At 54.7% G+C, this 11197-nt stretch overlaps 6 protein-coding genes across 6 annotated transcripts; 2 read left to right on the top strand and 4 right to left on the bottom strand.

Annotated features, from left to right (window-relative positions):
• Positions 1 to 44: 44 nt before the first annotated feature.
• On the bottom strand, positions 45 to 2026 carry HER10_EVM0002892 (centromere binding protein B). The gene has a single exon (XM_035472585.1). The coding sequence runs from the start codon at positions 1710 to 1712 to the stop codon at positions 471 to 473; it is 1242 nt and encodes a 413-aa protein (XP_035331308.1). The 5' UTR covers positions 1713 to 2026; the 3' UTR covers positions 45 to 470.
• A 766-nt stretch (positions 2027 to 2792) lies between these two features.
• On the bottom strand, positions 2793 to 3862 carry HER10_EVM0000456 (thymidylate synthase; the record flags this gene model as incomplete). The annotated part of the gene is made up of 2 exons (XM_035470239.1): positions 2793 to 3651; positions 3711 to 3862. The coding sequence occupies 2 exons, from the start codon at positions 3860 to 3862 to the stop codon at positions 2793 to 2795; spliced, it is 1011 nt and encodes a 336-aa protein (XP_035331148.1).
• A 511-nt stretch (positions 3863 to 4373) lies between these two features.
• On the top strand, positions 4374 to 6049 carry HER10_EVM0010609 (uncharacterized protein; the record flags this gene model as incomplete). Its single annotated transcript, XM_035480063.1, has 2 exons — positions 4374 to 4996; positions 5086 to 6049. The coding sequence occupies exons 1-2, from the start codon at positions 4614 to 4616 to the stop codon at positions 6047 to 6049; spliced, it is 1347 nt and encodes a 448-aa protein (XP_035331807.1). The 5' UTR covers positions 4374 to 4613.
• A 1278-nt stretch (positions 6050 to 7327) lies between these two features.
• On the bottom strand, positions 7328 to 8956 carry HER10_EVM0000991 (uncharacterized protein). The gene is made up of 5 exons (XM_035470755.1): positions 8842 to 8956; positions 8717 to 8767; positions 7955 to 8658; positions 7692 to 7891; positions 7328 to 7616 (listed from the first exon to the last, which is right to left on the bottom strand). Exons 1-5 carry the CDS (start codon positions 8890 to 8892, stop codon positions 7498 to 7500), a joined length of 1125 nt encoding a protein of 374 aa, XP_035331185.1. The 5' UTR covers positions 8893 to 8956; the 3' UTR covers positions 7328 to 7497.
• Positions 8957 to 9411: 455 nt separating this feature from the next.
• HER10_EVM0004729 (uncharacterized protein) lies at positions 9412 to 10275 on the top strand (the record flags this gene model as incomplete). The annotated part of the gene is made up of 3 exons (XM_035474363.1): positions 9412 to 9664; positions 9717 to 9928; positions 9988 to 10275. The coding sequence occupies 3 exons, from the start codon at positions 9412 to 9414 to the stop codon at positions 10273 to 10275; spliced, it is 753 nt and encodes a 250-aa protein (XP_035331428.1).
• Positions 10174 to 11024, bottom strand: HER10_EVM0000405 (uncharacterized protein). The gene is made up of 3 exons (XM_035470188.1): positions 10840 to 11024; positions 10611 to 10735; positions 10174 to 10545 (listed from the first exon to the last, which is right to left on the bottom strand). The coding sequence occupies exons 1-3, from the start codon at positions 10885 to 10887 to the stop codon at positions 10500 to 10502; spliced, it is 219 nt and encodes a 72-aa protein (XP_035331142.1). The 5' UTR covers positions 10888 to 11024; the 3' UTR covers positions 10174 to 10499.
• Positions 11025 to 11197: the final 173 nt, after the last annotated feature.

Genomic DNA, 11197 nt, shown 5'->3' with positions numbered 1-11197 from the left:
TACAGACATGACAGGTAATAATAGTTAGATTAGCTGCATGGTAGGTCGAAGAGTAAATGGCGTTCCTACGATTCATCATTAAGGTACCTTGTGTAATAATAGGTTACAAAAGGTAGCAACTCCCTTAGGCATCCGCGCTCATACACCTATATACACGACTACACACGCACAACGTGACTGTGCCTTTTCTCTCTGTGCCTTTTCTCTCTGTGCTTTTTTCCTCCCTTGATACCTGCATTCCCATATCTGACAGTAAAGAGCCTTTTTTTCGTTTTGTGAAAGTGGTGACTGGGCCATCGCCTTCTAATAACCCTCCTGATATACGCCGGCCAGCCCGAAATATGGATTGCCAACTCCTGCAATAACCCTCGCTGGGGATTTTCCATTTTCCGTTCAATAATCATTTTGCTCCCTTTTGCTAGAACACCACACCTTTAATACCCTTCCCAGTCTTCTGCAATCGAATCTCCCTAGACAACAACGTGCGTAGACATGTGCTCGACAGCCTCCTTAATCGTCCTAAGCATACGCTGATTCACACAAAACGGGCAGCGCAGCGGCCGCTCGTTGGCCGAGACCGGGTCGTCGTTCTTGATGGGCGTCAGGTTCAGCTCCGGCGTAGACGGCATGAACCGGTTCGACGCAGATACGACCCTCTGCACGGCGGGCGTCGCGAGTGCCGCCGCAGCAGTCCCCTGCGCGCGCTCCCGCTGCTCGCGCTCCTCTCTCGCCGCGGCCGCCGTGGCCTCGGCCTCGGCCTCCTCCTGCTGCAGCTGGCGCAGCGCGTTCTGCAGGACAATGTCCGGGTCCTCGTCGCCGTACATGGGCGTGTCGCTCCCCGGCGGGGGTGGTGGCGGCGGCGGGCCGACGAGGCTTGTGTCGGCGCTGTGCGGGTCGGGGGTATGTTGGACGGCCGAGGTTGGGGACATGGGATTCGTCGTGGCGGGTCCGCCGGCGCTCAGGCGGCGCAGGACCTCGTCGCGGACAAGGGCGCAGACTTGGAGACTCGCTTCGACGCCGAGGGCGCGGAGGATGGCTTCGCGGATGGCGGCGGGAGAGGTTTCGGCGGAGAGGGCCATGAGGCGGGGCACGCAATCGGCGAGGTAGGCGATGTCTTCGGCCGGGTTGATGCCGCCGTCGCCGTGGCGGCGCTGGCGGCGTATGAGCAGGCCGTAGCGTTTCTTGAAGCGGTGGATCCAGCCGGGGGAGAACTCGGGGGGCGTCTCGTCCTTGTAGCGCGGGAGGGCGGTGAAGATTGCTTTGGCCTTCTCGCCGAGCTCCTCGTTGGTCGGGTGGCGGCCGGTGGCCTGGACCTGCTGGTACCATCGCAGGACGAGCTTCTCGACGTCGGGCCAATTGCCGAAGCGCAGGCGGCTGCCGCTCAGCTGGGGGTTGTCGCCATCGAGGCGGGAGTATTTGGGACTCAGGGAGTGGGAGACGGTGGACTGGGAAATGTGCTGGCCATACTGGGCGTAGAACCAGTCGATGCAGGCCTTGTGGCTGGGGCGGATCGTCTGGGCATTGGCCCAGCGGCGGAGGGCGCGTCGTTGATCGAGGGTGAGGGAGTGACGCTCCTTGGGTGTGCCGCCGACGGGGCTGCCGGTGACGTCCGGGTCCGGGCCGCCAGGGAGGACGTCGGGTTGTTGGGAGGCGTGGTGGAGTTCGTGGGCGGCGTCGTGGTGGGCGTCTTGGGTGTGGTCGTGGTCCGACATGGTGGATGAAAGAACTTCTCTCTTTTCCGTTTTGGTAACTATCCTCCCGATGCTCGACGCGCGCGTCCACCACCACCGAAAACCGCGATTTGCGACGAACGGGGGTTTCGCTCGGTGGACAAAAGCCCGTGTATTGAGGTAATGTGAATATGTGCAAGACGCGGCGGGGAGGATGTTTAATCGGATGAAGGGGGGGCCGAGGGGGCCGCCAGTGGTGGTCTGGGTGTCGTGGTGTGGTTTGGAAGAATCGTTGTATCCGTGTACGAAGTGGTTGAAAGGGGGGGAGTTTTGGTTAAGGAAGAGGAGGGAGCAAGCTGGGAGAGGGAAAATGTGGGAAAGCGCAAGTGTTTAGCTGCAAGCGAAGCGAGGGCCGTACGAATTGGGATTGTAACACGGCTTATTCAGCCAGCACATGCGGTTCGAGGGAGATCCGCCAAGGTTGCATGTCACTTGTTTATGCATCCAATGGGCTCCTGGTACGGTACCACAGTTGCCCTCCATTGTCTCTACCACCATGAGGTATCTTCCGAAGTACCTATCCTTGGGTTACGTTTCTTCCTCAGCGCCCGGATATTTAGGGTGCCTGGCCCAAGCTTCTCTGCGTGGGTTGCATCAACTCGCAGCTGTCATTGACGGATAAGTTTCATATCCGTTTTGCAATTGGATCACTCTGTTGAATCCGACATGCATTCGGCGTAATGCCAGTAAACGAAGTTGATGATCCAACGCGAATCAATTCCAATGTACTTCAGTCACCACAGAAATGGCCTGTTATTCCGTCAAGCAAGCTTGCCGTTCAATGCTGATTGATATTCTCACAAGTCTATTTACCTCGGACAAGAAAATACGCTACCTACTTTTCCTTCAATGCTGACAGCTTCTCCCTCATATTCATGCCACATGCTGAAGGTGTGTCGCACTTCATTAATGCAAGTTCCGATCCCAACTCCCAATGCCAAGCCAACCAAAGAGCCAAAATCCAGACCCCTCCTCCCTCCCTAAACATTAAAACGAAAAAACAAAAACTGTCATCCACCTTCCCCCGCGCGCGCGCCGCGACGCATTGGCCTCGTCGCTCTCTCACACAGACATCTTCATGGCAATCGTCTTATGCGGCTCATACCCCTTGACCACAAAGTCCTCAACCTTCCACCCGTCAATGCTGCACCCCGGCTCCCTGTTGTTGATCTCCAGCAGCGGGAAGTCTCTCGGCTCCCGCTCCAGCTGCACCTTGAGCGCGTCCACGTGGTCCGCGTAGACGTGCGCGTCGCCCATGACGTGCGTGAGGCTTCCCGGTACCAAATCGCACGCCCGCGCAATCATGTGCGTGAGGAGCGCGTAGCTGGCAATGTTGAAGGGCACCCCGAGTCCCATGTCGCAAGACCGCTGGTACAACTGGCAGTGGAGGTGGCCCTTTGGCTTCTCCTCGTTTGCGGGCGTGGCACCGCGGGCTCGCGGGTACGAGACATAAAACTGCGCAAACATGTGGCACGGCGGGAGCGCCATCTTCTTCAGATCCGCTGGGTTCCATGCGCTGAGGAGGATGCGGCGGTCGTAAGGGTTCGTCTTGAGCTTGTGGATGACCTCGGCCAGTTGGTCGACGCCCTGGCCCGTGTAATCCGTCTTGGAGTCGACGTACTCGGCGCCAAAGTGGCGCCATTGGAAGCCGTACACGGGGCCGAGGTCGCCGACTTCGCGGTGGGAGAGGCCGACGCTGTCGAGGAACTCGCGCGATCCGTTGCCGTCCCAGATCTTGACGCCGGCTTCGCTCAGGGCGAGCGATGATGTGTTGCCCTCGACGAACCACAGGAGTTCGGCAATGACTGCGCGGAGGAAGACACGCTTGGTTGTGAGGAGGGGCAGGAGGGGCTCGCCGTTCTTGTTGAGGGAGAACTTAAGAGGAGTCGGGGCGAAGATTGAGTAGGTGCCGGTGCCAGTTCTGGTAATTGTGTCAAATCATGGTGCTCGTTACTTTGGGTTGCTTTCCCTTCTACTTACCTGTCCGGACGGTGCTCGCCCTCCTCGAGGATCTCGCGAACGAGATCGAGGTACTGGTATTCCTCGTGGCGCTTGGCGGGGGCAGCGCCATTCTGCTTCGTAGGGTTCTCGGGAGTAGACATGATTGCGGATTCGACAGCTGCGGGTGCCATTGTTGCGTCCAAGATGTTGGGAAAGCAAATTTCTGTGGTTTCTCTGGATTGAGATGTCTCCTCGAAATTGATCCTCGAAATTGATCCTCGAAATGGAATGCCCCACGGAAGACGCGTCAGGACGCGTCTCATTAAAGTGCATTTCTGCTGACTAAGGGGGCTCGCAACTGATAAGATAAGCCCTCCCGGGGAGCAAGGGTCTTGCCGGCTGCAGCGTCTCCATGCGCCGGAGCTTGTTCCATCTCTGCTGAACTTCGGGCGAATGGGAGCAGCCAATCCGACGAGTCTGAGCTGAGAAGTCGTTTCAACATCATCTCGGTAGACTCAGCCGTCGAATCTTTCCTATTCGCCCCTGACGTTCATGTGTGATGGAAATTCGGGATTTTGGCATGTCCATTTGCTTGAGACTTACTCGCTGACGATGTGTTTTCCTTTCCTCCTAGTACAGGTCACTGCCTGGTGTGACGGGTTTACAAGATACACGGACAGATGAGCTCTGTCGACTTACAACGTTAACCCGTATTGGCAAAGACTTTGATTCTACGAGTTGTTTCTGAAGAGAGCTGAGCTTTCTTCTTAACGGACGTAGACACTCTCTATACTGGACCTCGGTGTCCGGGGACTCGAAACCTTTACTCAGTCATTTGCCGTTTCTCCGTTTCCTTTGAGATATTCTTCCAATTCGAGCAGCTTGCTCAAGTTGCACTTTCATGGATATGCGTCTGAATTCTACAAAACCTCAGGGCCGACGATGAACATCACCATCACGGTCCCGCCGGGGACCGTCAACCATGGCGACCCGAGACTCATTTGCACGCCTCCCATCTGGACCGATTTTGTCATCTTTTACGCAACAAACTACTTTGTCCACGCCCTCACTCTCCCCAGCCGTCCCGGCGAATCCATCCTCGAGACTTGCTTCACCGTCCTGACAGCCCTCTTCCTACCCAGCACCGGCTCCCTGCGCGCCGCCCGCTGGCTGCTCTCTCACGCCGGCACGGTCAGGCGCGACGAGCTCAGCCGGGCCATCAGGGCCGGGGCGCTGTGCATGGTCGTCGACGAGACGGAGAGGTCCAAGGTCTCGTGGATAGAAACGTCCCTGAGGCGGATGAACTTTGAGAGGGCGCGAAGCTGGTAAGTGTTGAACAGAATCCGCTTTAGAATATTGAAGCATTTCAAATCAATACGCATTTGCTTGTGACTAACTTTGTTCATGCTGAAAGGTACGATATTCCCACCCCCCAATGGTATCGCTCTCGCTTTCGCGGCGCCGGTCGGTGGGTGCACTCTTCCCGGACCATCCACGGGACCTGCGTCCTACCCAAGGGCTTCATCTTGGTAGAGGTGCCCGTAGGCACGCCGCTGATGCCGCCGCCGGGCTCGGGGGCCGCCTACCTCGACCGCTCCAACATCCAGCTGGGCAGCACATACAACATCCCCAAGGCGTTGTTCGCCCTGGGCCAAGCCGCGTGGGGCGTGACGACCGTCTACCGCACGCAGGGCGACCAGCTCCAGCGGTATGGTTATGCTGCCTTTGGCGTGACTGTGGCGCCGTATGCGTTCATGTCTCTCGTCAATCTCATTGCGCTTCTTGTTACGCCAGAGTATAACTGCATTTACCTCGTACATACCCCCGATCTCGACAAGGCAAAGAGGTTGGGGGGCAGATTCTCCGGCATGGTTGCCAGCGTCGACCTCGACAGCATCAAGGAGCCCTTGCGGACCTTTTGGCCCTCTCAAGCGGCTCATGCGTCGTACTTTGCCGTCACGACGGTACTTCTCCTGATGCCGGCCATCCTCGTCGCAGGCGTGACTGGGTTCAGCCCCGGGCACAGCACCATCTACCAGCAAGTTTGGATTCTCAGCTGGCTCATCTTTGGTATCGTCATGGGTCCAGTCATTAGGATGCTCACTGTGTTTCCCTCCGAGATCCACGGCGTTTACAAGATTCGTGCCAACGACGCGATAGCGTATGCTCTTGATAGGGCGACGTTTATGCAGCGGGCGATAGACTGGTTGGTTGCAAAGTATTTTCGCATCATTGAGACGTCGTTCTATCTGTATGTCATTATTGGCGCGGCGATTTGCTTTACCCCTGCGATAGGGGGCATGGTTGTCGTCGGACAGATGTTGCAGGAGTTTGGTGTGTGTAGACGGCTCGATACGACAGGGCAGGGAGGTTTTTAGACTATTACTGCTGGAAGTAGTCCTTGTTGAAACAAATACAATGATCTGGGCCTTGAGGCCTACATATTAACGGTTGTTGAATTTGCTGACCCACTGTGATCTTTCGACCACCGTCGCCCACCATCAGATCTGGTGATGCAAACGATAAAAAATCAAAAACATACAACACCAGGTATTCGCTGATCGTCACCGACTCAACTACTAATCTGGCCCTCATCGGCTTGTCTATGGGAGAGCGGACGGGATCCCGAATTTTCCGATGGGTATGGTCGTATGTGCTTGTTCTCGAAGGTAAAGTCCATCATATCTATTGTGGGCTTGCTCCTCGTGCGTATAGCATTCATCCCATTGACGTAAACAACTCCTCTGCCGAAGACTCCTGCACTCATCAAAGTTTCTCGAGGTTTACAGCATAAGTTTCATACCCTTTGGGTCATTAGGCTAGGAGTTGGGATGCGATACGATAGGTTGGAACAGGAGAAGCGCACACCTAGTCATCTCTATTGGTACGTAAATGAAGAGAGGTATGCAACTGATTGCGACAAGAAAAGATTCTTCATGGTAAACGAAATGATCATTGTCAATGTTTAACGATGGCGACGGTCTCCCCTGACTTGTACGCAGTTACCAATGACATACTCATATAATCAATTTCAGTCCCCAATATGTCCCGATCTAGCTATGATGACCGTCTAGAGCGAGCCCTTTACACAAGTGCGCCCTCCAGGTGGAACGATAGAACTGGATTCTGTGATCAAAGTGAGAAATCTTTGAACCATCTGATTCACTGCGATCTTGTATGAAGAAAACCTCGGGATAAAGTTGAGATTTGGCCCTTCACAACGACTAGATTGTGCCACTGTCTAAATGTCGCTTTCCGAAGCCCGCACATGAAGCAGAAATCGGCTTTGACCTTTATTACTGTTTTACACGTAGCTCGACTCCTATTTCGTTTATAAAATGGTGCGTCTGTTCAAGGATAAACGTACAACGATGAGAAGAAGAGGTCAGTCGCGCAGGCAGGCTCCCGCGTGTGTGTAAACTACCAGTTTTCATATGACTGTATTACTCAAGAAGCACCGTGAGCAGGTTCAATACGTCTAGTTTTTGGGACCTCCAGAGAACCAATGAATATTATTGTGCTTGGTTTAGGTTGAGGTTTGGCTGCGGTCACATCGACTTCCAAAGGCAGTCACGGACATCCAAAATCTTCCCCATCTCCCAGCCTACTATCTTGCAGTCAAGTGCCTCGTCTTTCGATTTGAAGACACCACGGGCCGAGTAAATAATTGTCTAACGATGCTACAGGAATTCCACGCTACTTTCTAGGCCCACTGCACACCCATGCTTCCGACAACTCCCTCACCCCCTTGAAAATAAGCGTGGTTATGAGGAAGACTTTGATAGCCATACCCTCATGTCAGTCTTCAAAGTTATATCACTGTAGCTCAAAGTAACTCTGGGCTAGCAACTGAATGATCACCAGAAAGCTGGAGCCTCCACAACCTCTGCTCGGCGCAGATAAATACCGTGTCATCTGGCCCACGACAGAAGCTCATGACACCACCTATCAGAGAGGCCATGTTAGCATCCTTAGGAGCACATGAATCGAAAATCTCAGATCCAGAGCGGTCAAACTTGCCTGGAACTAGAATCGCGCCAAGTAATGAACCGCCATTACTCCAAATCTCGATGCCGTCGCTACAGGCCGTCCACACATTGCCATTCTCGCACATGAGGTGCATGGGAGCACCCCTCCTAGCCAGGGCAAACAGCCGCCTATTCGCCAAGAAGACGGAACCACTCCGCTTCACAATATCAAAAGCGTAGATACTCCGCGGTCTAGAATACTTAGTCACAGCTGAAGGGGAACAAGACGAGGAAACAAGGCAACAAGGAACTCACTCAGTCAAGTCAAGACTCCCATCAACACGCACACCCCCAGCATCCGCAACATACACCGTCTCAAACTCCTCGTCAATCGCGATCCCAGTCGGCCGCTTGAACCCATCCGCCATAGCTCTCACCTCCCCGGTCTTCGGCTCGCACCGATACACCTGCGGCGGCAGTTGAGGACGCGCCCTAAAGTCCTGCTCGTGCCCGCAGCACGGGTCCGTGAACCAGATGCCGTTGTCCAGCGGCGAGACGGCGGCACTGTGCGGCGAGTTGAAGTCGTGGCCGTAGTAGCCGGACGCCACGCGCTGCGGGTGCCTACCCGCCTGCATCATCAGCACGCCGCCCGTCTGCGAGGCCATGTTTCCTTGGGAACACCACACGGCGACATCGTCTCCGACTAAGCAGCCGCCCGCCGGCATGGGCATGGTTGGGGGTGGGCGCATCTTGGCCCATTTTACGGCGAGCGTGTCGTTGGTTTTGCTGGGCTCGACGTTGACTTTGGACATGAGGATTGTCGGGGGCCGCGTGGGGTCGGTTGCTGCGAGGGGGGCGGAGGTCGTCCATAGCTCTTTCCGGGAAGGGATGTAGACGCATCCGCGGTGGAAAAAGGCGTTGGCTGAGGCGTCTAGGGAGGAGAGGAGGAGGGCGTGAGTTGGGCTTGGGCCGATTATGGACGTAAGAGCGGGGTCGTATTGGATGATTGATATGCCCGCCTGCAAGATATCCCTTTAGAAGCTTAAAGAAGATTCCATCGGAATCTGGGGTTCTCACCTTGTTTGAGTTGGGACGTGATGCTGGCGTTGGAGTGAGACGATCGCCTTTCTACTCGACAGTTAGTATGTAGATCTGAGTGGGTAGTTGACTCTCATTACGAGCCGTAGATGATAGTCTCTTACCTCGACTGGAGTCGCCACGGACTTGATATTCTTCTCTTCAATGGTTGTCATGGTGAAGATGCTCTGTTTGCACACATATTATCTGGGTTGTTGTTTGTGGTGAGTTGGTTATCATTGACACTCCTTGGCTGAGCTAAATTACTAACCCCTACGGCCCCAGTTGAACCGGGAAGCACGTTTGCAGCAAACACCTGTAAACCCCCCCAATTCGCCTTCCCTCTCTTAGTCGTAATACTCCATTACTTTCAGTTGAGAGATAAACCGCAAAAGTCCGGATCAGTCCCCGCGTCTAATGATGGATCGGCCTGCCATGAGCTCCGGCACGGGGTATTGCCGTGACTGGGGCCGAAACGGGCTCGGGCGATGTGGGTAGGGTTTACTGGCGCCGTATCGGGCTTATACAACATGCTCCGGCGCCAACATCGGGTTTATGGCCATACGACTTACTAAGTCCGGTGATCGACACGCAGCGAGCTTCACCATAAAGCACGGTGTGATGATATAAAAGCAATTGTAGAGTCTATCGAAAGATTTCTGGTGCCAAGCATTTTGTATTTCAGTGCAGTCATCATGACCATCATTCTTGTCACTGGCGCGAACAGAGGAATTGGGTTTGGTATTGTCCAGGCGATCGCCGGTCGAGTTAGCAACTCCACCATCCTTGTCGGATGTCGCACTCATGAGTCTGGCGAAGAGGCCGTTCGCAAATGGAGAGACATTGGTATCAAAGAAGCTCTAGATGTACTCCCCTTTGACATCGAGGATGATGCAAGCGTTATAGCTGCTGCTACCATCGTTGAAGAGAAGTATGGCAAACTTGATGGTGAGTTACCACGTATCTTCTCATTGCGAACCCGGGTAGCTAATACTGGTAGTTCTGATCAACAATGCTGCCAGAGTCACTGTCGCAGAATCCCTTAACCTCGTCGATGTTCGGTCTGCGACCAACTCCGTGCTCGCAAACTGTGTCACTTCGAATCTCATCGTCACTCAAGGATTCCTCCCGCTTCTTCGCAAATCCGAATATCCCCGCGTCATCATGACCTCGAGTGCTCGAGGCAGCATGACAAGAACAGCAAATGGGGAGGTAAGTACACATCACTTTCCGCACTTTTCGGTAGCAGGTTTGTCTCACACAACACACAGCTTCCGCCAGCAGCCTCCATCAACTATTGCATGGCAAAAGCTGCGTTGAACATGCTGACCCTGCAGTTCCACCTGGCCGAAGAACGAAGGACATCTGATGACAAAGTCGTCTTCTGGGCAACTAGCCCCGGGCATTGCAAGACAGCTTTCAACGGGTTTCGCGGCACCAAAGAGCCGGTGGATGGAGCTGAAGTCTTTGTACGATTAGTAGAGTCAGAAAAGGGCGTCATTGCCTCGGGAACGTTTTGGGAGTTTGAAGACGGCGAGTTCAGATTGGTCCCCTGGTAACCCCTCCTATCAATTGGATCATCCGTCTTGCGTCCAGACCATTTGTTGCTGGATAAAGATCGTGAAAAAATTGCGTATTGATATCGATTTCCGAGTCACCCTCGCGGTACATGTCGTCGTCGCGTTTTGCTGGTTAGAAAATGTCTTCATTCCCATCAACCAAGCCCTCTATGAATACACTAGGTCGCAAGGAGACCATTGACTTCGCCCGGAATATCGCCCGTCTAGTGTTTCGCCTTCTCGTCCTTGTCCGCGCTGTCCAGGAACTTCCTGTTACGTCTCCTCGTCAGCAAATGGGGAAGGGATTCCTGTCCGTCCAGGGGGAAATGACGCACTTGATGAAGTCGGCCTCGTCGGAGCTGGATGCGTTGATGGGGGGAGTGGCAGTAGCCTTGGGCTTGCTGCCGCTGAGGCCGTAGGAAGCGCCGCCGAAGAGGGTCGCGAGGACGCCCATGGCCAGCTGCGCGGAACGAGAGGTTAGCCTTTGGATGATGCTCGGGGGCCGGGTTCGGGAGTTGCAGGGAGCAGCGGAGGCACGGAGGCGCGCTCGGGATAGCGACATACGTAGTGGGAGCCGATCTGACGGCCGGCGATAGTGTACATCTGAACCATTTTGGCGGTATTAGGGGGTTTGCAAGCCTTCGGGGGTGAATTGGTTCGATGGGGTGGAGGCAATTGGAGATGGATGAGATTCGTCGTGGATGTCGATACTCGGAGCTCGAAATTCGTTCGGAAGCTGGAGAATCAAATGCCTGGATTGTCAGGCCATCATGTTCGGCTCTAAGCCTCTGGCCAGTACCTTATCGGGAGAGCGGGGATTTCCAGCCACCAGCATGTACCTCCGTATCGCTGCTGCGCCACAGGCGGATAAGTTTATGCAAGTGAACTCAGTGGCTGAAGCTCCCCGATGCACCTTTCTTAA

This window comes from Colletotrichum scovillei (assembly GCF_011075155.1).
Source record: "Colletotrichum scovillei strain TJNH1 chromosome Unknown Contig00007, whole genome shotgun sequence".
NCBI lineage: Eukaryota > Fungi > Ascomycota > Sordariomycetes > Glomerellales > Glomerellaceae > Colletotrichum > Colletotrichum scovillei.
Note: the sequence above shows the minus strand (reverse complement) of the source record. Positions and strands in the feature narration are given on the sequence as shown.

Coding starts and splice junctions, on each gene's coding strand:
- HER10_EVM0002892 (XM_035472585.1), bottom strand. CDS start 1,712: ATGTCGGACCACGACCACACCCAAGACGCCCACCACGACGCCGCCCAC.
- HER10_EVM0000991 (XM_035470755.1), bottom strand. CDS start 8,892: ATGACAACCATTGAAGAGAAGAATATCAAGTCCGTGGCGACTCCAGTC. Junction 8,768..8,841: donor CCGTGGCGACTCCAGTCGAG/GTAAGAGACTAT, acceptor ACTGTCGAGTAG/AAAGGCGATCGTCTCACTCC. Junction 7,892..7,954: donor GGGAGTCTTGACTTGACTGA/GTGAGTTCCTTG, acceptor TAAGTATTCTAG/ACCGCGGAGTATCTACGCTT.
- HER10_EVM0000405 (XM_035470188.1), bottom strand. CDS start 10,887: ATGGTTCAGATGTACACTATCGCCGGCCGTCAGATCGGCTCCCACTAC. Junction 10,736..10,839: donor GTCAGATCGGCTCCCACTAC/GTATGTCGCTAT, acceptor CGTTCCGCGCAG/CTGGCCATGGGCGTCCTCGC. Junction 10,546..10,610: donor GACGAGGCCGACTTCATCAA/GTGCGTCATTTC, acceptor GAGACGTAACAG/GAAGTTCCTGGACAGCGCGG.